We start from the raw sequence: 21,853 nt of genomic DNA on the forward strand, positions 1-21,853 counted from the left end.
AGGGGGCTTGAGCTGTTGATATAACCCCCCCACCCCCAGCCACCACCCCCCCAGCTCTGTTGAAAATAGGCATCACAGCAAATACGCCCTCTCATACTCCTGCTGGTGTTGCTGGTGCTAGTGCTGGTGCTGCTGGTGCTACAATACCAAAATCTCAGATGTGGCTTGAAGTGACCTCGCTCTTTGTCCCCCCTCCCTGAATAGTTTACTGGCTCCAAAGTGGCAGTTTATACTCGACGTGCCAGAAATGTCAATAAAACCGCCCTAATCGCCCGTCCGATCTGAAACAGCACCTGCTTGTGGAAACACAACACGCCCCTGCAGTCTATCGCCGCAGCTGCAATGTTTCCTTCCCACTAAAGCGCGACTACAGTCGGAAACACGGGTCACAACGCAATTACGCAGCGGGACAGGCGCACTTTGTTTGGGCCAAATGACTTCCTCTCCTTTCTCCTTCTGCTCAGGAATTTTACTTCTTGTGGATGTTGATAAAGAAAATCAAAGGTTCAACAAAATGAACACAAAGAAACTGGAGCTAATGAATAAAACTGAGAAATGCAGCTTCTGGGATTTGACACTTGAAATCCGGTGTTTCCTCTCAGACATGAAGGAAACATTTGTACAATGTCTATTATAAGTCATGTGAAGCTGCTCTTATATTGATAAATATTACATGAATTATGTTTAATTCACATATATATTTATTTAAACGACTTGCAGTTTATTTAGATCTAAGTTATATCACATTTGTCTACATTTACAACCAGTTTATGTAAATATGTGACGCCTTTCCCTTTATTTGAAGGTGATGCTACCACCAATGAGATGTTTGTTATAATTTCATTAAACATCAAAGAGTTAATTTAATTTGATTAACGTTTTAAAATGTTATTATTAGTAATTTGCAGTTGAGGTCGAGCGGTTTCAAATCGAGGCCTCATTTCCCTTCGTTTAATTATTTGACCACAAATTAATTTAACTCTGCGTCTAAATTCAGTTTTAAAAAGCTTATTTAGGATCATTATCATTTCAGACACGAGATGTTTCTGTATTTCATTCCCAGCAAGACGAAATGGTAAATATAAAATTCCCATTAACGAATAAACAACTGGCCGGTGCGTAAATCCTGTGCGTAAAAGCTGTGCCAAGTGGAAAGTGGCTCATTTCTAACAACATCTATCACATGAATGTTCTGATTTAATTTAGTGATGATTAGTATTAAACGCTGCATCAGCTCCACAGTGAATCGAGGACAACACGCTGAGACACTTACCGACGCACTCGTTGGCTTCTCGGGCCGTCGCGCGCTGCCACGGTCGGTCGTAGTGGAACGGTTTGCACCTGTCGCACTCCGGTCCCGCCGTGTTGTGCTTGCACTCGCACACCAGATTCCCTTCTCGGTCCTTCACGCACTTCGACGCGTGCCCGTTGCACTTGCACCGTCCCCCGACCTGCAGGTCCGACACCGCGTAAAAGTAGGAGTCGCGCGCCAGCTCCGAGTCGTCCTCGTTCTCGTCCCCGAAGGTGTGCAGCCGGCTGAAGATCACCTTGATGTCGGTGGCCGTCACCCAGTCCTGCAGCACCGGGGAGTTGTCGAAGTCGTGCGCGGACGGTCTCCCGTCCAGCGTGCTGAAGGCGATGAGCCCGCCGGTCAGAGGGTGCATGTCGGTGTGCGAGTCGGTGCAGATGGCCTCCTGCTCGTTCTGCTTGGTGATGGCCGCCTTGTTCTGCCGGTTGTACATCTTCTTACACTGCGTGGAGTAGTACTGGAAGGGCACCCAGGACTTGCCGTAGTCCATGGACTTGTAGATGGCCATGGACTCGGGTCTGGGTGAGCAGAACTGCAGGCTCACATAGGTGACCTCGAACTTCTTGCCCAGGGACAAGGTGAGGGTGACGTTCTGCGGGAACTGCATGTAGTTCTCTGACTGCCAGCACGTGAGGTTGTGCGGGTTGTTCAGGTCCGTCAGGTACGCGGGCGGATGGGACTTCTTGGGGTCCGCGGCGTCGCAGCTGTGACAGTCCCGGGACCGGTCCTCTCCCTTCTCGGCCACCACGCAGTACCTGGCGGCCGGGCTGCCGCAGGTGCTGGACACGCGCACGTCCTTCCCGAAAGCGGAGTTGACGAAGTCGGGGATGCACCTCCTCGGGTTCCCGTTCTCATCGTTGCACGGGTCCGGAGGAGAGGACTGCGCAGCGAACATGCTCAGCCCGTATCCTGCGAAGACGCCTCGGGTCAGCGCAGACACTGACACCAAGGTGAGCCAGACCTCCAGGAGCATCTGCATTGTAATCCGTGCGCCGCAGGGACTCACGCGCTGCAATGCAAGGGAGACAGCGTTAAGAACACAACACAAAGTCAGTGCAGGGGATCAGTGATGCGCAGAGAAACTTGGACACGAAGCGAGAAACAATAAAAATGTTTGTAAAATAATCTTACGAGGGAAAGAAAACTCCACCCAGGACTCTACCTCCGAATAAACTCCTCAGTCTGAAAGTGAAGCGCAACTACTGAGAACGTGGAGCAACAACTGATGCTGTTTTACGCACGAGAAACTCCTGCGGGTCCCCCCCCACCTCTCTCTCCTTTCAACTGATTCTAAATAAAAATAAGAAGTGGCAGATGCCCAGCTGGCTCCGAGTCCTGCTCTGCCTCCGTCTCAGTCACACCTCTGTCCACCTCTATCTGTGTCTGGCCCATTCCCTCCCTGTTGATCCGATGAAGAGGGGGTTCCACTCATCTATGGTTCCACTGATCCGGAGGAGAGGAGCCTGGTGCGAGTCTATGTGCAGGGACGAGGGAGCAGCGACATCTCCTGGTGGGAGAGTTCAACTACAAGCCAAGATACCTGTGTCCTGCAAATTCCATCCTGTAATTTGAAGAAGTGCTAGAGATGCACATTCATCTCCAGCCTAAACAACTGGACGTGTTTTGGTTTTATAATCACAACAGATCCACGATTGATGAACCGATCATGTTTTAATTCAGGAAATCATCTGATATTATTATAAACTTTAAGGAAATGTTCCAAAATACATGACGTCTTCCTTGGATGTTCATTTTTATAAATTATTGGCCATGTTGCAGAATTTAATGCCCTTTTTTGCAGCATTTTCATAAGTATATGTAAATGTTTGTTATATATTTAATTTATAATATGTCGCATAAACGGTTTTATTTGCATTTCACAGCAAGTTAACTGAACTTCCGAGCGTCTACATTTCACAAACTCATATGTTACATCTTATCCCTTCAAGTGGGTTGAATAGAAATCTGTGAAATCAGTGTTGATCTTCGTCACATTAGAGCTCAAATAACCAAATTTCATGTATATATTTCACAATGTTTCTCATTTTACAGTTTGTATTTATTCCACTTTGCATTCACACATCTACACATTTACCAGTTTCTGTAAAAACCCTTAAAGAGTGTTAAACAATGATTTGACTCATTGGGTTGTTGTTAAATTCCCTGTGAGGCTTCACGTCTGCCTCACACGACTCAATCTCCTCTCTCGTGCCAGTAGTTTTATTTATTAGTCAACAATTAATATACATTATTGCTGCATTTGCAAATTGGACCCCCAAAAATCCGAAAGTAGAAAACTCTCTTATTCCTACTCTATCGAAAGCATAACGATTCTCTTATGTGTGTTTAAGTATTTTTCAATTTATGTTGTTCAGTGGAATCTGATAAACACACAATGCAAATATTCACACTGCACAATATTAACAGTTCCCACGTGCAAACAATAATAAAACGTGTGAACTTGTAAAGTGTGATAATTCTAGTTCTATATTTTAGTTCTGTATTTTCTTAATTTCTATCATTTAATTTCCACACTGATATAGATCATGAGTGTGAAATCAGCTGAAACCAATAGGCTGTGGTGCAGATGTTTGACCTTTTTCCACTTTGCAACTGAAACTTACAACATTTTCATTAAATTCAAGTCCGTCATCACATAAAGTTTGATGTCTCTTATTCCCTATGAGGGTGGGGGGTGTTCTGCAGCAGCTCTTGGGTCAGTACTGGTCACTGGCAGAATGGTGTTGGGAACCAGCTCAGCTTTACACACTGGTTCAGTTCCTGTTTTGCAGCACACCCTCCCTCACAGGGCTGTGCAGTCGGAGGATCTGCTTCAGACGAGCACCAGCAGAGGAGGATGTTTTCTCTGAGTCGTTTCCCTCCACTCGCTCACATGTGGTCGATCTGAGATGATGTAGGACACTGATAACTGCAGCTCAAGGTAAGAGATGAGTCTCTCTCTCTCTCTCTCTCTCTCTCTCTATTAATTTATTCTTTATTTCTTACTTGATGTTTCAACACATCTGCAGCACACCTCCAGTGGGCCTCTATCACGTGCCACCAGCTGGCCACAGCATGAAGATATCGTGTGTTATCACTTCACCATCTCCTCTCAGAAGACGCAGCCTCTTGTTGCACAACTCTCATCCGACCCAACTGCAAAGAGGGTTTTTCAAGCTTTGCACATTTCCTGTTCCCCTTCTTCTCACGACATCTGCGTGAAGCCCGACGGCGCCGCACGCAGGATCCCACCGAGTCCAAGATGTTTGCTGGAGTGTGTAACTGGTTGTGGAAGCGTTGAAAAGGTTCGTTTTTTGGATTCATTGAAAGTTACTGATTTCAACCTGTTTGTCTTTGGGAAGCTTCACATCCTCTTTTCCCTCCTCGAGCATCATGACTCAGTCTCTTCTGCCTCTCTTCCTCTTTCCTTCACGTTGAACATGTGCAGCTACAGCAGGGTCTGCATTGAAATGCTCCTGTGTTTAAATTAAGCCTCAGGATGTTGTCTACATGGAGCTGGTAACACTCAGGTTCTTATGGCAGAGCCGGACAATGTTGCATTGACTGTATACAATGGAAAAAACACCTGCTTCCTCAGTGGACAATCAATGGGCTGGTGTGCAGGAGTGGGATGTGCCAGGTTCTGCACAGAGTTGTGTGTCCCTCCTCACGGTTTGACATGTGTGTGTGTGTGTGTGTGTGTGTGTGTGTGTGTGTGTGTGTGTGTGTGTGTGTGTGACATGGCAGGTTTTTATTGTTATATATAAATAGATATATCGTTACAAACCGTATTTTAAGAGTACAATTTTTTGCTTCATCCATTTCAGACGCCATGAAGTGAAATGATTGTGAAATAGCTTCATAATAATGATAATAATAATATTTATCTGCCTCCAGGACCCGAGCTGATAAGCAGAAGAAAATGGATGGATAATTATAATCATAATATTAATATACAAGCAGCTAGAAATCAATGTACTGGATAGTTGGCTGAAGTGTTTGAAAGTAACAGATTAAGTGTCAAAAATCTAAACGAGAAAAGTTGATTTCAAGAAGTTGTTCATAATAGAGGAGAAAAGAGGATTAACTTTTGATTGGATTGGATTAACCTGTTAAATATGGATTAATAAAGACATTTATTAATTTATTTCATATTGAATTGATGTGATGAGCTCTAGCTCTCTCTCATTGAATGTGTGACTCTCACAGACACAGCTTCTCCTCATTTCTTGTCTAAAGAAAATCAGCTGCAGGATCTTAAAGAGCATTTCATTCATTTCTCACTTCCCGGAAGCTCCTTTCCTGTTTGGACGGGCACAGGTGAACCAGTTTAAATCCCACTGGCAGCCACTGGTCTGGACTCCAGCTGGTCACAACTGCAGCTTCCGCACACATGAGCCCCGACATCCTGGAGACTCTCAGGGGACACATTTGTCTTCACTGTGTGAGACATGTCACGGTTCTGTCTCTATTCTATTGATTTTGATTCATCACAACAGGCACAGGAGGAAACTCGACCATTTAAAACCTGCAAACATTCAAGCACCAGTGGAATTCCATTGTTTCCCCAAACTGTGTATTTATTTGTGTGGTCCCTGTGGTTTGAGTTGTTTGTCACTGAATACACAGTCACTCCAACCACAGGAGTCACATGATCTGCTCTGTGCTCATTCCATGAATTCTCTCTTTTCTTCATATCTGTCATATTTAATCAGTTTTTTATATTCAGTTGATTCTGTCTCTTTGGAACCTGTCACTACACAGGACCTTTCTTTACTCGATGTGTCAACTTGGATGCGTCAAATAGGAAGTCGTCCTTGTGTAAGATTCATTTCCATCTCTGAATCATTTATGAAATGTGTTGTGAGCAGCTGTTTTTAAGAATGAAAAAAGTAGAAGTTCCTCTGAACCCACTCTGATGACTCACTGGTCCTGAGGGGAAGTGGCCGGCTGCACATTGTGCCCTGACGTCCTTACTGGGGACATCAGTGTCATCAGCTCTGTGTGTGTGTGTGTGTGTGTGTCTGTGTGTGTGTGTGAGTCTGAATAGTGTTCACCTCTGGACAGGAACAACAATTATTCTAAAGTGTTTGGCAGCGGCAGTAACAGGAAGCTACTCTCACAGAGACTTGATGTATATTGGTTTCCCGGAGCACACAGGGGTGTTATTCTGGTTTTTATTCTGGGACTTCCCGTCGGTTGATCATTTGTGTTTGTGTGTGGACGCCGCGGCAGGAGATGGAGCAGCGGTCGTGCACGGAGGATCGGATCCAGCACCTCCTGGAGCGCTGCCTCTGCGACCTGGGAGTCGACACTCCGGACAAACAGCTCTGGAACGGTAAGACGCCATCCCATAATGCCTGATTGTGATGCCCACATGATGCAGAAACAACTCAGAACATCAAACAACACAAAGTAACGCAACCTGGGTCCTCAGATCACAACACACACGTGTGTTTGTGAGAGCAAACAGTTGGAATATTACTAAAAATGAGAAGGGAACATGGTGTCCATCATTCAGAGTGAAATGGGAAGCGAAAGTCAGAAAGAGAGAGAGACAGAATGGAGGAGTTTCATTACTTTACTTTCTATTACTTACAAATACTCCAAAACACTTTAATATAGAGCTTTAACAATAAGGTGAAGTGGTGTAATCATTTTTCCTGTCTTTGTTAAAAAATTTATTTTGTAAATCGGTCATCAGAATGAAACCTAAAAGGAGAAATAAACTCTGTGTTGTTGTTGTTTGTGTGTCTGCCTGTAGCCGGGCTGTGCATGAACCGCTGGTGTTTGGAGGAACTTGTGAAGAGAGATCCACACAACTTCCTCATCCTTCTGCAGAACATAGTCGGGAAAACAAAAGAGGTGCAGAGAACAAACAACATAAACCCTTATTCCTCCAGACGTCTCCTTGTCCTCTGGAGAAAGATTTCAGGTTGTTCCTCTGTTCCTCAGGTTCTGGAGCGGTGTCAGTATGAGCTGGTGGTTCCTCTCTCGCTCTTGTTCTCCTCAACCCTCCTCAAAGTGAGTGGATGTAGTTCACGACCCTGCACAGACCATTGGGGTATAACGTGTGTCTTTTATTCTAGAGCTTCATTAACCCCTGTGTCCTCTTCAGGCTCCGTACGTGGCTCCGGACTGGGACGTGCTGTGGGAGGCCTACCTGCTCTTCCACAGCTTCCTGTCCTGGCCCGAGCCGTGCAGCTCCGCCAGCAAGCGCCTGCTGAGGGTCATGCAGCAGGAGCTCAGAGCACCAGGTGACTTCTCCTCCTCTGACGTGAACCAGAGAGAAGAGGCTTTATCTCACACATGGGAATGTTCTAGTTGTGTTATGGTGTTTCCAACGCGTCCAACAATATAAGAACTAAAAGAACGACTTTGAATCACAGAAAACATCCTGGACCCTTGAGATAAATTTATCTCATGTGGTTGAAGCTGCAAATGTGACCAGAGGAAACAGAGGCTATTCATATCTGTGGTGTAAAGGTGTTAAAGAACATGTGACGGTGCTGTGGTTCTGTCACCGTGCATCACTGTGATCTTATGGAGGTGGTGTTTATTTTTGCTGCAGGTATTTCATTTCAGAGGCTGGTGAGGGCCGAGCAGGGGCTTTCCACCGAGATCCACAGATCTAAAATCATGTGAGTTACCTCAGACGCTCATCAACACCATTATCAACACCTCGTTTTCTGTTCTTCCTCATTGTCACTCCTCTTCCTCACACTGTCTTCTAAACCATGATATCTTGGAGTTGAAACCCAGACTTGTACTTTGACTTCTTAGTTTGTTTCATCTCGTGTACATCCATCTATTCCTGATTGCTTCTACATCCAATAAGTTTATTTTAACATGATGTGGGCCTGTGTTTCATTGCTCTCCTTGTGATTGTGTGTCTTCATTAGGACGGTGCTGTTAGTGAGTCCAGAGGAGGACGTCCCTCCAGAGGTCCAGCTCGTCTCCGAGCAGCTGAGCAGCTCCCAGTCCTCCGACAGGGACGTCCTCACCACCCTCATCCAGCACAGCTTCCAGGCGGTGCTGGGCACCAAATACGATCTGCAGGAGCTTCACGCCGCCCTGCAGGTGACCGACCAACACCGGGCACCACACCTTTTATTCTCTTTTATTTATTTGTTTATTAAATCCACCCTGAAACAAACGTCTTCTTCCTCCAGACGAAGCGGACCGAGGAGCTGGAGCAGCTCCTGCAGGAGGTGACGGAGAACATGGAGATGGCAGCGTCAGCAGCAGACTCCAGCTCAGTGAGGCAGAGGCTCCTGAACAACATGGAGAGGATCAGAGAAGGCCTCGCTCCTCCTGCTCCTGGCTGCACGCACACTGGTGAGGCAGACATTTTAAACATCATGAATCCAGACGGTTGCACTGAGTGAGAGGTTCTTCTTTAATTCAAGCATCACTTCCTCTCTTCAGGTTCTGTTGAAACCTTCGCGCTGCCCTTCCCCAAATGTCACACGTGTTCTTGGGAGAACGACAACTTTGGTAAATCAGTTTACACAACTCTTCATAACTCCATCATGTTTCAGAGATTCATCTTTAACTGTAAAACTCTTTCCTCTCATTTGTTTTAGACTTTCTGAACGAAATCCTCACAAGTGAGTCGGACGTGGATTCGACCACCGACTGTTTCCTGAAAGCAGGGCTAGACGAGGACTATAAATACGACACCAGTGTGGATGAGGAAGAAGAGGAGGAGGGAAGCAAAGTGGACCAGGACTTTCCAAACCACCGCATCTCCACCACGTCCTCGTCCTCCAGGGACTCCATGTTTTCCAGCCACTCCCTCTCCTCCAGCTGGTCCGTGCCGTCCGCCTCATCCGGCGTGGAGAGTGACTTCAGCGAGGACCCGGGCCTCGAGGACCCAGAGGAGGGACAGGACAGCCAACCGAAACCTCGGAAGAAACCCAAGAAGAAGTCCAAGTCCCTGTTAGGCATGGAGCGCATCTCCATGCTTTTCAAGAACCCCCGCAGCCCCAGCACCTGCCGCCGGGTCCAGAGCATGGGTTATCATAGTGACTTAACCAAAGACGTTCAAAGAAGCGGGTCGAGGCTCAAACTCTCCAGGTCCCTGTCCAGACAGGCGTCCATCTTTACCTCCGATCCCCTGTCCCCCCAGAAGCAAGTGTGTGTCCGCAGGAGGCCGATCCTGAGCTGCGACGGGGCCGAGGGGCCCACCCTGGTCCGAGTGGTGGTGTTCGGGGGGGACAGGGAGGCCGGCCGGCTGGCCAGGGCGTACAACGACCTGCAGCAGAAAGAACGCAAGTGTCCCCGACTCACCAAGAAGTGCAAACTGCAGTTCTACTTTGTCCCGACCAAGAGGAGAAGCTCGCGGAGCCCAGGAGGAAACACGCCGACCGAGGGCCCGACAGGAAGTTCAACCAAAGCTGCCGCGTCCGTGGTGAGACTGAGCGACACTGATTCAATCCTCATATGTGAAAAGAAAGATAATGCTTTCTAAAGGTGCCTCTTATGAAGGATATGTTATGTTTTTATAGCTCAGATATAAACCACCAATTAAAAATCATGTCATGAATAAATTGGATGTTAATAAACCTTTAATAATAGGTTAATAAAGCATTAAATCGTTTTTGATAACTTACTTTAACGTGTTCGTAAGAAATGCTCCAAATCCTCTGCAGCACTTCTCCAGAGGGTCAGAGGTCAAAGACTCACAGATTAAATAAATATGATATATCATGAAACTCGTAGTTTAGCCATCGTTGAATCATTAGGATGCAGGACACTGACAGGAAGTGTAGTGAGCACCTTTCTATTCCTTCCCTCCCACAGGAGTCTAGTGACGTGACGCTGGAGGACAGTACCACCCACGTGGCCCAGATGTTGGGCGCCATGGATCCGTGGTACGAGCGGAACGTCCTCAGTCTTCTCAGCTTGTCCTCCGACGTCCTCTGTCAGGTGCGGTTCACACATTCAGGACGTAAAGACAACTGGACTGACACGATGATGTCCCTGTGGTTGTCTCGGGTTTGGGCTCGGAAAACTGAAACTATGGAGCATGTTCCACTTTCTGCACGTGGGACCTTGTTGAGATATAGATTATATTGATCTGTTGAACGTGATGTTATGATAAAATGTGTAAATTTCCTCTGTGTGACTCAGACTGGCTGTAAAGACACTGACGTCTCAGAGGGAAGCGGCAGCGTGGAGCGTCTTCCTCTGCTGACCCAACTGGTGCTTTACTACTGCAGACATGCAGACCAGCCTGTTCTGGTGCCGCTTTACCAGGCAGAGGTGGGACACGCACACACACAGACATACACACACACACACACACACACACTCTAGTGAATACCTGTGCTGACTCACCTGTCTCTTCCTCCGCAGCTCACCCTGGTTGGAGGAGAGAGGAGAAAGGAGGTGTTTGTTCATTCTCTGGAGCTCGGCCACTCGGCTGGAGCCAGAGCTGTTAAAGCCATGGGTGAGTCTCAGTCTCACCGACATGCTCAGACGACCACAACACCACACACACACACACACACACGCACACAGTGTAATGTGTGGTGTATTGTGTTTGTAGGATCCGCCAGCAAGAGGTTTGGAATCGATGAGGAGCATGAGGCTGTCCCTTTGACTCTGAGCGTCTCCTACAACAGGGTATTGTTCCTACCACTCAAACAATAAGACATTTATCACAGTGCACAGCTGGAACTCACACATCTGCCCTCACGTCACAGGTGGCAGTCAGCGGCAGGAGCCAGTGGATCGACACGGAGATCATCTGCACATCCGTTAATCTTCAGAAAGCCTCCAAGAAGCCTGAGCATCTCTGTGACGGTGATTATCATGAGGCCCGTTCACTCTATTGTTTTGTTTTTTTTGCAAACATTGTGATGTCTTATGAAACTGAAACCGTGTGTGTGCAGATTCAAGGATAGAGACTCTGCAGCTGACGATGACAGAGGTCACGAAGAGGAACTGCTCCAAGTCGAAGAAGTGCCACAACCAGGTGAATGGTGGTTTTCACATGTGGTAGAAAACACAGTCTCGTGCACGTCCAACCTTTTTAAACCTCTTCCTCTCTCTCTCTCCGGGTTCAGCACATCTCGGTATCAGAGGTGAAGGTGGACAAGGTGCAGGTGAGCGGTGGAGACGATGGCTCCACCTTCGCCGTGTGTCTGGATCAGGATGAGAAGAAGTTCATCCAGAGCGTGACCAGGTACGACACGGCATCACTCACTCAACCAGTAGCAATATAAAATCCCAATACAGAATATCCCACCAGAGTACTAAATACTTCAAGGTGTTTATGCAGTGATGCTGTGTGTTGTGTGTCTGCAGGTGTGACGTGTCTCTGTGCTGTAAACCAGGAAGCAGCTCGGACTGGAGGTCGTACAAGCTGCTCCCAGGTCAGGTTCAGCCTCTGCACCCGTCCTACTGCTCCCTGCTCTGCCTCCCCATCACCTCCTTCTCCGCCTCCTGACACCGCGGGGGGGTCAAACACTGCAGGGATCCTCACACAGCTCAACACTCCTGAAGAACATCTGGAAATGAAAGCACAGAAGAAGTGGCACCAATGTTAATAATAACAACGATGACATTTATAGCCTAGTGTATATTTCAGGTTTGTCCTGTAGCTGATGTCAGAGTGTGTTTCACCAGGAGGAGGAGGAGGAGGAGGAGGAGGAGGAGGAGGAGGAGGAGGAGGAGGAGGAGGAGGAGGAGGAGGAGGAGGAGGAGGAGGGTGTTTCTCCTCTGCAGCTTTTATCTATAGAAGAAGACTCATTAACTGTGTGTTAATTCATGTTATTAATGATGTTGAATGAAGGATTTCTCAGCAGAACTTTGAGAGACATCAAACTTATTACTTGATTACGACTGTGTACGTTGCGTTAAATCTTATTTTTTAAAGAAATGTCTTATTTATTTGTTAAACGATACCGGAAACAGTTGTGTTTTCATTTCAATTTGTTTGAATGTGGCACACAATCGAATAAAAGAGTTTCCTGTGTGTATTGTTTGTTCACTTCTTTCTTGAACTTCCTCCTACACAAGTTAATTACACCCTGTGTCTCTGCTGCAATGACCTCAGTGCATCCCAGTCTCTGCTGTTGATTCACTCTGTGGTGGCAGCCGGTGGAGAATCTCCAGAGGAAACTGGTTTTATATTTCTCTTTCAGAAAGATTTGATCTACGTCGGTAAGTTTCTATCACCACAGACATGTAGCTGACACTTTCTAAATGAGGTTGCACTGATTGAAACGAAAGTTCTCACCGCAGACAGGAGCAGATAATGTTTCTTATCTTGAACTTATCTTTTATCTTGAACTCTGTGGCTGTGAGGAGACAGAAGACGGACTGAACTCTGCAGACAGAGATGAATCCTCAGATATCAGGAGAAATGGTCGATCTCACAGGTTCGTGCTTTTGTTTCCTCATTAGAACTTCCTCCACACATAAACTTGTTTTGCAGGTTTACGCTTTTATGATAATCACACGAACCTGACGGTGTTTAACACACGACAGTGACATGTATGATCTGTTTCCAGCTGACGTGTCTCTCTCAGCTGTGCAGTCCAGTCTGCACACTGAGGTCCGGGCGCTGCTCAAGGAGATGAACAGCAGATGTACTTCACAGAAAGGTAGAGGGAGGCGCCTCAAAGGAAAACACCAGCTGGGATAAAACCAGTGATATTGTTATTATGTTATTTTTAAAACATAATTAAAAAGATAATATTACATTAACCCAGCAGCCTTTATAAGCTGTTATAACATTTAATATTAGTTAGTTAATGAGTTTTAATTATTTATTAGTTTCTGAGAGATTCAGGCTAGCAGTTTCCCCCTGTTTCCAGTCACTATGCTAAGCTAGCAAAATGGCATCAATCTTCATATAAAATGTTTGGCAATGTTTTTTATAGAACAAATAAAAGATTAATAATGGGTTATTCTTGCAGAATGAAAAGCTAATCATCTTTTGCAAGTCCTTATTTTTGTGGCTTCATAACTTTACAAGTCGTTTCACATTCCTCATTTCATCTTCTGATACAGTAACACATTAATTTAAACACAGGTTATTCATGTAATACTATAAGACTTTATTCTCCGTCCTATGTGTGCAGGATGGATAAGATGGAGCCTTGAGAGGAAGGTGGAGGTGGATCCGTCCTGCAGCGTCTCCCTCATCTCCGTGTTGGTCAAGGAGCTGGAGAAGAAGCTGAAGAAGGTTCTGAACGTTTCTCCCTCAACCTCTGAATCCAGATTTCAAAATAAAAGTCCCACCTTCAAAATGATATTGTGAAAATGTACGACAGCTGTTTATAAAGGAACTTATTGTTGTCTATTGATATAGATTCATAAAAAAGGATCCCACGTGCATGTCATCCCGATACTGCACACCCTCTACTATGCAGTCATTCAGGTAAGATGCATCTGTGTGACATGAGGGATAATGATGTGTTTGTGTAGTGAACAGTGTTGTGCATTGTTCTTTGTACACTTTCTAACTTCCCAGTCAGGCTCCTTGATTCCTCGCAGCCTCTACCAGAGAGTAGACGAGTGTTTGATGAAGCTGCTGATTTTACCGATTCCCTATTCAACCGTGGCCCTGAGCACCTTGAGCAACGTTAAGATGGAAATGACCACACCAGGTAGAACACACACAGCTGTCATCAAGTCTTCAAACACTGGAGCAATGCTGTGGAACTTCAGACCTGTTCTCTCCTCCACAGGCTCTTTGTACCTGAGGAGATTCATCGCTGAGCAGAACCTGAAGAGTAAACATTGCACCCTGCAAGAAAGGTGAGGAAACACTTCCTGTTGTGGACAAGGAGCCGAGTGTGACCATTTCATTTACAGCCCTATTCCATGTTTGCTGTTGTCCCTCAGGGTGTTTGTTCTCGCAGACCCAGATGTTTTCACTGCACAGCTGGAGGCCACAGTGAGGGCGCACTTGGAGGTGTCCGGTGTGCTCAGGGACACGCCCACAGCCATGGAGAAGAAGCTGATGTTACGGGTGATGCAGAAGGGGCTGGGGACGGCGTGCCGGAGATCCAGACTGGCTCAGGCTCTGGAGGTACACTGGTTTGTAAAGATGCTCCTTGGACTGTGGGAGGATTGGAGGAAGCCAGAAAAAGGCCACATGGGGAGAACATGCAAACTCCAAACAGAAGGAAAGATTCAAACCAACAACCTCATCACTGTGATGTGTCTTTTGTGTGTTTCAGGCTTTAGACGATCAGATTGTAGAGAAACACTTTGAGGAAGTTGTCCGAGCCGTGGAGCAGAGTGTAAAACACGGACCTGGTGGATGCACAATGTATCTGAACAGACTGCAACACATACAGGAAGAGATTCTGACTGCTGCTACAGAGGGTGTGTGGTCTACCTGCACAGATGATGAAGAACAGAGATATGAGGAGACTTTTCTGCAGGATTGTTTCTCTGCAACTTTCTCCTCTTTTCTCAGAAGTAACCGAAGAGGATTGCGACTCCGTGAGAAGCCGGACGTTGTCATTTCCTAAGATTAAATTCCTGCTGTGGACAAACGAAGAGGATCTATGTGAGTGGAAGAAACAGAAAACTTCTACTATCATGTGTCTGATCATACTGAGATAAAATAAAAGAGTTTCCCTGCAGGGAGTCTTCTGGCAAACTTCTCCCTGAGGTCCAACTCCAACTCCAGTGTGGATGGAGAGGAGAAGGACAGAAGAGACGGATCTGTCAGAAATCCATCATCAGCAATCTCACGGAGAAACGCCTACAGGAGGGCAACCTCCAAACTGATTCTGATGAGGGAGAAGATGGACACGTTTGCCGGGAGCCGTCGTGTCCAGAGAGACGACTGCAGGTGTCTCACAGCGCGGGTGGTGGTGATGGGGGACGATCGGGTGCTCGGGCGGCTCAGCAGGGTTTTCCTCTCTATACGGTGAGCTGCTGGTTTGTGTGTCTGTGTTGTCACACAGTGTGGTGCAGCTCAGTAATGTCCCTCTGTGTGTGTTTCCCAAAAGACAGCGAGAGTCCAAACATCTTGTTTTGACCAAGAAGCTGAACCTGCAGTTGTACTACGTCCCCGTCACCGATGTGGAGCCCAGTTCACCAGTGAGTTTCACCACAACCTTACTGGTGTGGGTTCAGAAAGCTGTTTATAATATATATATATAATATCTCTTCCTGTTCCTGATAGGTCGGCTTGTGTCCGGACGAGGGGAGACTGTCTCTCGCCGGCTTGTTGGGGAGGTTGGATCCGTGGTACAACAGCAACATCAACAGTCTGAGAGCCACCATCTCCAACCTGTCCAGAACGGTAAGGACTTAAAGAAAAGGATTTGGACACATGGCGTCCATCTTGAACTCAGGGAGGTGAACTCGAACTCAGCCATCTTGTTTCTGTCCGTCTGCAGCACACGGAGTCGGAGTTGGACAAAGACCAGAACCTCTTCCTGCTGGACACCCTGTGTTACTACCTCCGCTGTGGGACGCAGCCCGTGAACCTGCCCATGTATTCTGTGAAGGTACAGGTCCTCCATGATTTAAAACACACATTTACACACGTCATTGTGCAGGAAATCAAAGTGTGTGTGTGTGTGTGTGTGTGTGTGTGTGTTCAGATGACGCGGTGCAGCAGTGACGCGTCCTCTTCGGTGGAGGACGTGTTCGTGTCCCACCTGGAGGCCGACATGCCAGAGTTCAGATACCTCAAAGACAAGTTTCCAAGTATGTTCCTGCGTCTCTTTAGAGTGTGTGTGTGTGTGTGTGTTTGTGTGTGGACACAGACATTGTTTGATTGTGTGTAGACGTGAAGTAAAGTGTTGTTGTGCTCGACAGAGGATCCGTCCACACGCAGGAAGACGTCCACGGTGATCGTCCACGGTGCCGTCATCACCGTCACTTACACAGAGGCACTGAAACGTCCTTCTACTCAAAGTCATGTGACCTTTCTTATACAGTAGAATTTGACTTTATGGTTTTTCTCGTTGACAGACGTCTTTGAGCAAACGAGGAGTTGTGAGAGGAGAAGCTCTGAGGACGTGTGGCGTGGTGATCACCTCAGAGCCGGCAGCTGTGACCTCAGGTTGACCTCCAGCATTAATTTATATTTATCCCAACAATAGAAGAATCATTTGAAAAAATATGAATAATAATTCTTCCCTTCCTGCAGGTGAGGATTTCCTCACGGCCAGTTTTGACAGCATCGACCTGGGAAACAAGAAAGTAAGAACTTAACTAATAAAATGTTTTTATGATTCAGAAAATCATTGTATTATTTTTAAGCTTTTACTGTTTTCATAGAAAATCCGAACCCAGAACATCAGCATCGGGACGACGGGGGATCGAACCCTCTCCGTGTGTCTGGACAGAGACGCCCGCAGGACGTACACCGACGTCCAGAGGTCCTTCTCCACCCTACACAGTGTTTTATGTTCTATTCCACCTGAGGCCAGTTTAAAACCACAGTGTGATGTCACTTCTTCTTCTGCAGAATAGACATCTCTCCGTGCTTGGACCCAGGATGCAGCCTCCGCTCCAGGTTCAGCGTCAGAAACGAGCGAGAGCCGCCGCTGAGCAGGTATCTGAACAACGTCCTGTCGCTGCCCATCAACACCTTCAGTGGTGTGACCCTGTGAGGAACATGAGGAGCATGAGGAGCATGAGGAGCATGAGGAGCATGAGGAGCATGAGGAGCATGAGGAGCATTACGAACATGAGGAGCATGAGGAGCATGAGGAGCATGAGGAACCTGAGGAACACGAGGAACATGAGGAGCATGAGGAACACAAGGAGCATGAGGAGCATGAGGAACATGAGGAGAGTGAGGAGCATGAGGAGCATGAGGAGCATGAGGAGCACGAGGAGCATGAGGAGCATGAGGAATATGAGGAACATCAGGAATATGAGGGACATCAGGATTATGAGGAACATCAGTAACTGGTCGGGTTGTGTATTGTTGTGTAATATCTTGTCTCATCTCGGGTTGTGTTGTGCTGTGTTGTGTCTATTAAAATTTCAAGATGTGATAATAAACAAAGCTTCAATTATGTTTGTGAAACATTCTCTTATCACCGATCCAGATTTTGTTTGATCCAGATCTTGTTTGATCCAGATCTTGTTTGATTCAGATCTTGTTTGATCCAGATATTGATGATCCAGATCTTGTTTGATCCAGATCTTGTTTGATCCAGATCTTGTTTGATTCAGATCTTGAGTGATCCAGATCTTGTGTGATCCAGATCTTGTGTGATCCAGATCTTGTTTGATCCAGATCTTGTTTGATCCAGATCTTGTTCTATCCAGATTTTGTTTGCTCCAGATCTTGATGAATCAGATCTTGTTTGATCCAGATCTTATTCTATCCAGATTTTGTTTGATCCAGATCTTGTTTGATTCAGATCTTCCTTAATTCAGATCATTAACTGAGTCTTTCTCTGAGGATTTAACCTGACATCACGTCAGTGTGTGGCCCACACTGAGGCAGCCGCGCCGCCAGGGGGCGCTGGAGTCGTGAGAACGGCTCCAGGTGTGTAGACGGTGTAAACGTTAAACCTCCAGAAGGTGTCACGTGTTTCTCCAGGAGACAACGAGTGGATGTAGAAACCAGAGAAGATCGATGAGGAGAACTTTGAGGATCCTCGAGTGGAAAAGAAGCGAAACGGTAAAAGTTTAAATTGTTAAAGTTGTTAAAGTTGTGACGTGTCCTCCGCTGCGGGAACAGGTGCATCCACGCGACACCTGTTACTTCCTGCTTCGCTGTTTAACTTTATTTCTTCCTCCGCATGAAAACTGAACTTTTACTTGTTATCATAAAGTTTATTTTTAAGTTAAACTGCAGCTTCTTCTCCGCGCTGGTGACGCGATGTGTGAACTGATCTCTCATCAGCTTCTAGAAAACCACGTTAACCTGTTTATACAGAGACAGGAACAGAAACGACTCAATAAACATTTTAGATCAACACAGGATTTAAAGACAAACGTGAACAGGATGTGGGATGAGAAGGAAACACAGACTCTCTGAGATCCTGGAGTAATGACACATATCTTTATTTTATTAATTAATTGTATTCTACTCGTCCTGTCAGATGATTTAAAAGAAAACAAAAGATTTACCCATCTTTATGATGTCATTGTTTATGTTTGTAAATATGAGCTTTACAAATGAAGATGATTGATTGATACGTATTTGAAATATTATCAAATATCTCTAAATCTTCTCTAAATGATGAGATGACGATATTTATAATTTTGTGTTTTATTTTGACAACCATAGCAACTGTTTTCTATTATTATACTATATTATTATATTATACTATTAATAATAGGGCTTCGCTAAATGGCCAAACATTATATCAAGATGATAATGGACAATATTGATAATTATCAAATTATAAACAAATATATATTTACACTTGCTCTATATATAAATGTGAGGTTGGTTATTATGTGTTATTCCTCTGCATAATAGTGGATTTATGTTATATTGCTATTTATAAAAATGATACTAGCCTTAATTCAAAATATATGTACAATGACACTTGACTGAAGAGGACTTGAGGTTTTCCTGCTGTTGATGACGATTTTTAGAATTAAAATGTTGAAAGAAAAATACCAAAGATTCTGTAGTTTTCACGTCTGAAATGAAAACCTTTAACTTGTTTATTTCCCGTCTCTGTGTCTCAGTTTGAATCCATGTGAAGCAGCAGCTGAGTCTCTGAGCAGGACGACGACCATGAAGAGGATCAAGCAGATCGACGTGAAGCGAGCGCTCGCCCTCGCCAGCGTCTTCAACTTCCTGTGCTCCTGCTCCAAAGGCTGCCTGCTGCCCTTCCTCACCCTCTACCTCCGGCAGCTGGGCCTCACCCCCGGGATGACGGGCCTCATCATGGCCGCCAAACACCTGATAACACTGGTGTGGAGCCCCGTGGCCAGTCTCCTCTCCAAGCACTACAACAAGAGGCGAGTGGTGATCAAGGGCTCTCTGGTGTGTTCGGCAGCCGTCGCTCTGGTTCTGCTGCTCGTCCCGACCACAGAGGTGCACACGCAGAGCAGCTCCTGTAACACCACGAATCTGAGCAGCGGCTCGACCCAGAGTCTTGATAACCTGCTCCCCAGCAGCATCGTACCTGAAACCACAGTGACCAGTGCTCCCCCAGAACATCCTGATACCCGTCCTGGTGACACGTTACCTGCTGAGACTAAATCTGCTTCTGTCATGACGAGCACAGCTTCACGGAATCAGCCAGAGGATGTTTCTGTCGGGGTCGAGAGCAGCCTTCAAGAACCTGGGATCAGCAGCTCCGTTGTGCCTCATGTCTCCGGCTCCTCTGCTGCTGCTGTGAGGAGGAGGAGGAGGTCAGAGGTCAAATCAGGCTCTGAGGAGCAGCAGAGAGAAAAGACGACAGAGGAGGAGAGCCAGTTTGGCTTTTTAGGAAACTTGAAGGTCATGGACCCTGAGCACCAACTCTTCTTCCTGATCCTCCTCCTCGTCTCAGTGTGGGAGTCAGTGTCGGCCCCTCTGGAGTGGACGGCCGATGACGGATTGTATGAATATCTGGATTTTGCCGACGCCTCCGACCGGTACACCTCCATCGGGCCGTGGGGTCTGCTGGGAGCAGCGTGTGGAGCTGGAGGAGCAGGGCTGCTGGTCAGCCAGTTGAGTTGTCTCATAGCCGATCGGATCCCCAGGAGCGCGGCTCATTTCTTCTGCTACTCTGGTTTGGCCGCTCTGGCGCTGCCCGTGGCGTGTTACCTCCCTCTCTACCTGAACAAGAAGCGCGACCGGGCCAACGGGCTCCTGAAAGCCGTGCAGCTGGTGCGTGGTTCCCCTCGCGCTCTGCTCTGCGCCATCACCACCCTGCTGGTCGGGGCGGCGGGCTCAGCCGTGGACAACTTCCTGCTGTGGCAGATGCAGGACCACGGGAGCAACGAGCTGCACATGGGATCGTCTCTCGCCCTCGCTCTGCTCTCACAGGCCGCCTTCCCTCTCCTCGCCGGCCGGCTGTCCAAGCTCCTCAGCCCGGGGAGGGTGCTGGCAGTGGGGGCTGCAGCTCTCGGCCTGCAGTGCCTCTACTACTCCTTCCTCTGGGGCCCCTGGGCCGTGCTGCCTGCCCAGGTGTTGAGTTGCTTCAGCGGCGGAGCCCTCTGGTGGGCGGTGAACGTCCAGTGTGAGGACGTGGCCACGCCGGAGGCCGAGAGGAGCGTGAGGAGGATCTACAGCACGCTCTCTCTGCAGCTGGGAAGCAGCCTGGGCAGCGTGGGCGGAGGGTTTGTGGTGCAGAGGTTCGGGCTGGCCTGGCTGTTCAGGGCAGTGGCTGCGGGTCTGATGCTGTGGTGTGTGTGTCTGCTGCTGCTCCAGTGGAAGGCCCCGCACCAGCGCAGGATCAACTACTCCCGCCTCCTGGCCGCCAACGCCAGTGAGGCCAGTGACTCGGAGTCGGAGCAGGAGCGCGACTGGCTCGACAAAGCGATGGAAACCGATAGAAGCAATAATAATAATTATGGAAGGAGGATAAACCACTGAGAGAAACTGAACTCTACAGAGTCGGCTGCACGAAAGAGAACAGTGGGTGAAGTGCAGAGTATTTAACAATATGTAGAATAATGTGGGGAACATGGTCCTGTACAGACACTTCATCACTTAGCATGGACCAGATAGTTGATGGGTTCATTTCTATCGAAGCGCTGACGTTTTCTGACTTTCATTTGCACACACTCATAAATATCTGTCCCCTAAACCTGCTTGATTTATCTTCCGGATCCGGATCCACAACTTGCTCTTCCCTGACTCACACCACCTCCTTCCACTAAGTCGTTTTTTGTGTAATCCATTTTACAAACACACAAACACACAGAGAGGAAACCACACGGCAGCAGGGTTCCATGTGGCCAGAAGCTCTCTGCAGCACAGGGCAGGTTAAACAGGGTTTAAAAAAGCCTGTGAGAAGCAGAGCAAACAGCAGCCGTGTGCACAAGGTGAGGCCGAACCAGTCGCTCTGTGTCACCACACCCGACACACTGAGTTGTGTTGACCTGCTAGATCTGAGGCTCCTTCTGTTTGGGCCTTTTTGAAGCCGTGAAGATGCTGATTTGTAAACGATGTGTAATTAACTGCAGCTACAGAACATTTTAAAGGTCCTCTGTGTTTCAGAGGCTCAGTGTCTCCGGGCCCTTCAGTCCTGGGGGGGGGGGGGACATGTTGTTAACCTACTTTAACACGTCTCTGGATTCATATGAAACTGCAAATGTTGAATTAAGATTCTGCAATTCTGTGCATTGAGATCATATTAATATTAAACGCTCCATAATGTGATGTTTGTTTTGTCCGTAAAGTTTCAATTCAATTCAACAACGTCCCACTGGGGGGGGGCAATCCATTCAAGAATAAATAAAGTTAAGGATAATAAAATAATGAGTAAAGTAGGAGTTTAAGAAAGTGTGTGTTTGTGTGTGTGCGCGCTGAGATTACAATAATATGCAAAATAGGAAGATCTGCAATACACACACACACGCACTCTTTGTTTATGCAGTAGCTTTTGAGCAGTTGCTCTGTGTTGCTCTCTTTCTCTGTCAGTAGGTGGC

General features: G+C 47.0%; 4 protein-coding genes across 4 annotated transcripts in view; 3 read left to right on the forward strand and 1 right to left on the reverse strand.

Moving 5' to 3' along the window:
• The window catches only part of ntn1b (netrin 1b), a 28,278-nt gene extending 25,577 nt beyond the window's left edge, over nt 1–2,701 (reverse strand). Inside the window, 3 exon segments of the mRNA XM_053444234.1 lie at nt 1,274–2,318; nt 2,628–2,657; nt 2,660–2,701. Coding sequence (XP_053300209.1) covers nt 1,274–2,318; nt 2,628–2,657; nt 2,660–2,701 — 1,117 coding nt within the window.
• A 2,396-nt stretch (nt 2,702–5,097) lies between these two features.
• LOC128458712 (phosphoinositide 3-kinase regulatory subunit 5-like) lies at nt 5,098–12,293 on the forward strand. Its single transcript, XM_053443667.1, is given in 18 exon segments — nt 5,098–6,536; nt 6,538–6,647; nt 7,074–7,174; nt 7,265–7,333; nt 7,428–7,566; nt 7,881–7,950; nt 8,212–8,389; nt 8,482–8,647; nt 8,738–8,806; nt 8,896–9,722; nt 10,115–10,240; nt 10,445–10,576; nt 10,670–10,763; nt 10,863–10,939; nt 11,020–11,119; nt 11,209–11,291; nt 11,383–11,501; nt 11,624–12,293. Coding segments are annotated over 18 exon segments (2,697 nt in total). The 5' UTR covers nt 5,098–6,441; the 3' UTR covers nt 11,766–12,293.
• A 344-nt stretch (nt 12,294–12,637) lies between these two features.
• pik3r6b (phosphoinositide-3-kinase, regulatory subunit 6b) lies at nt 12,638–16,908 on the forward strand. The gene is made up of 20 exons (XM_053444235.1): nt 12,638–12,699; nt 12,832–12,924; nt 13,405–13,517; nt 13,635–13,703; nt 13,797–13,932; nt 14,014–14,083; nt 14,171–14,357; nt 14,509–14,656; nt 14,751–14,843; nt 14,921–15,209; nt 15,292–15,382; nt 15,468–15,587; nt 15,715–15,795; nt 15,892–15,997; nt 16,109–16,182; nt 16,265–16,355; nt 16,443–16,495; nt 16,574–16,674; nt 16,764–16,811; nt 16,848–16,908. The coding sequence occupies exons 1-20, from the start codon at nt 12,660–12,662 to the stop codon at nt 16,906–16,908; spliced, it is 2,064 nt and encodes a 687-aa protein (XP_053300210.1). The 5' UTR covers nt 12,638–12,659.
• An 892-nt stretch (nt 16,909–17,800) lies between these two features.
• Nucleotides 17,801–21,707, forward strand: mfsd6l (major facilitator superfamily domain containing 6-like). Its single transcript, XM_053443681.1, has 2 exons — nt 17,801–17,933; nt 18,956–21,707. The coding sequence occupies exon 2, from the start codon at nt 19,005–19,007 to the stop codon at nt 20,793–20,795; it is 1,791 nt and encodes a 596-aa protein (XP_053299656.1). The 5' UTR covers nt 17,801–17,933; nt 18,956–19,004; the 3' UTR covers nt 20,796–21,707.
• The last annotated feature ends 146 nt before the right edge of the window (nt 21,708–21,853 follow it).

Source organism: Pleuronectes platessa, chromosome 16 (genome assembly GCF_947347685.1).
Source record: "Pleuronectes platessa chromosome 16, fPlePla1.1, whole genome shotgun sequence".
Lineage (NCBI taxonomy): Eukaryota > Metazoa > Chordata > Actinopteri > Pleuronectiformes > Pleuronectidae > Pleuronectes > Pleuronectes platessa.

What these genes read in the sequence shown, in the direction of transcription:
- pik3r6b (XM_053444235.1), top strand. Translation starts at nt 12,660, where the DNA reads ATGAATCCTCAGATATCAGGAGAAATGGTCGATCTCACAG. An exon ending in TCTCCAACCTGTCCAGAACG is followed by an intron (nt 15,588 to 15,714) that starts GTAAGGACTTAA and finishes GACAAAGACCAG; the next exon opens with AACCTCTTCCTGCTGGACAC. An exon ending in GCCGGCAGCTGTGACCTCAG is followed by an intron (nt 16,356 to 16,442) that starts GTTGACCTCCAG and finishes CCCTTCCTGCAG; the next exon opens with GTGAGGATTTCCTCACGGCC.
- mfsd6l (XM_053443681.1), top strand. Translation starts at nt 19,005, where the DNA reads ATGAAGAGGATCAAGCAGATCGACGTGAAGCGAGCGCTCGCCCTCGCC.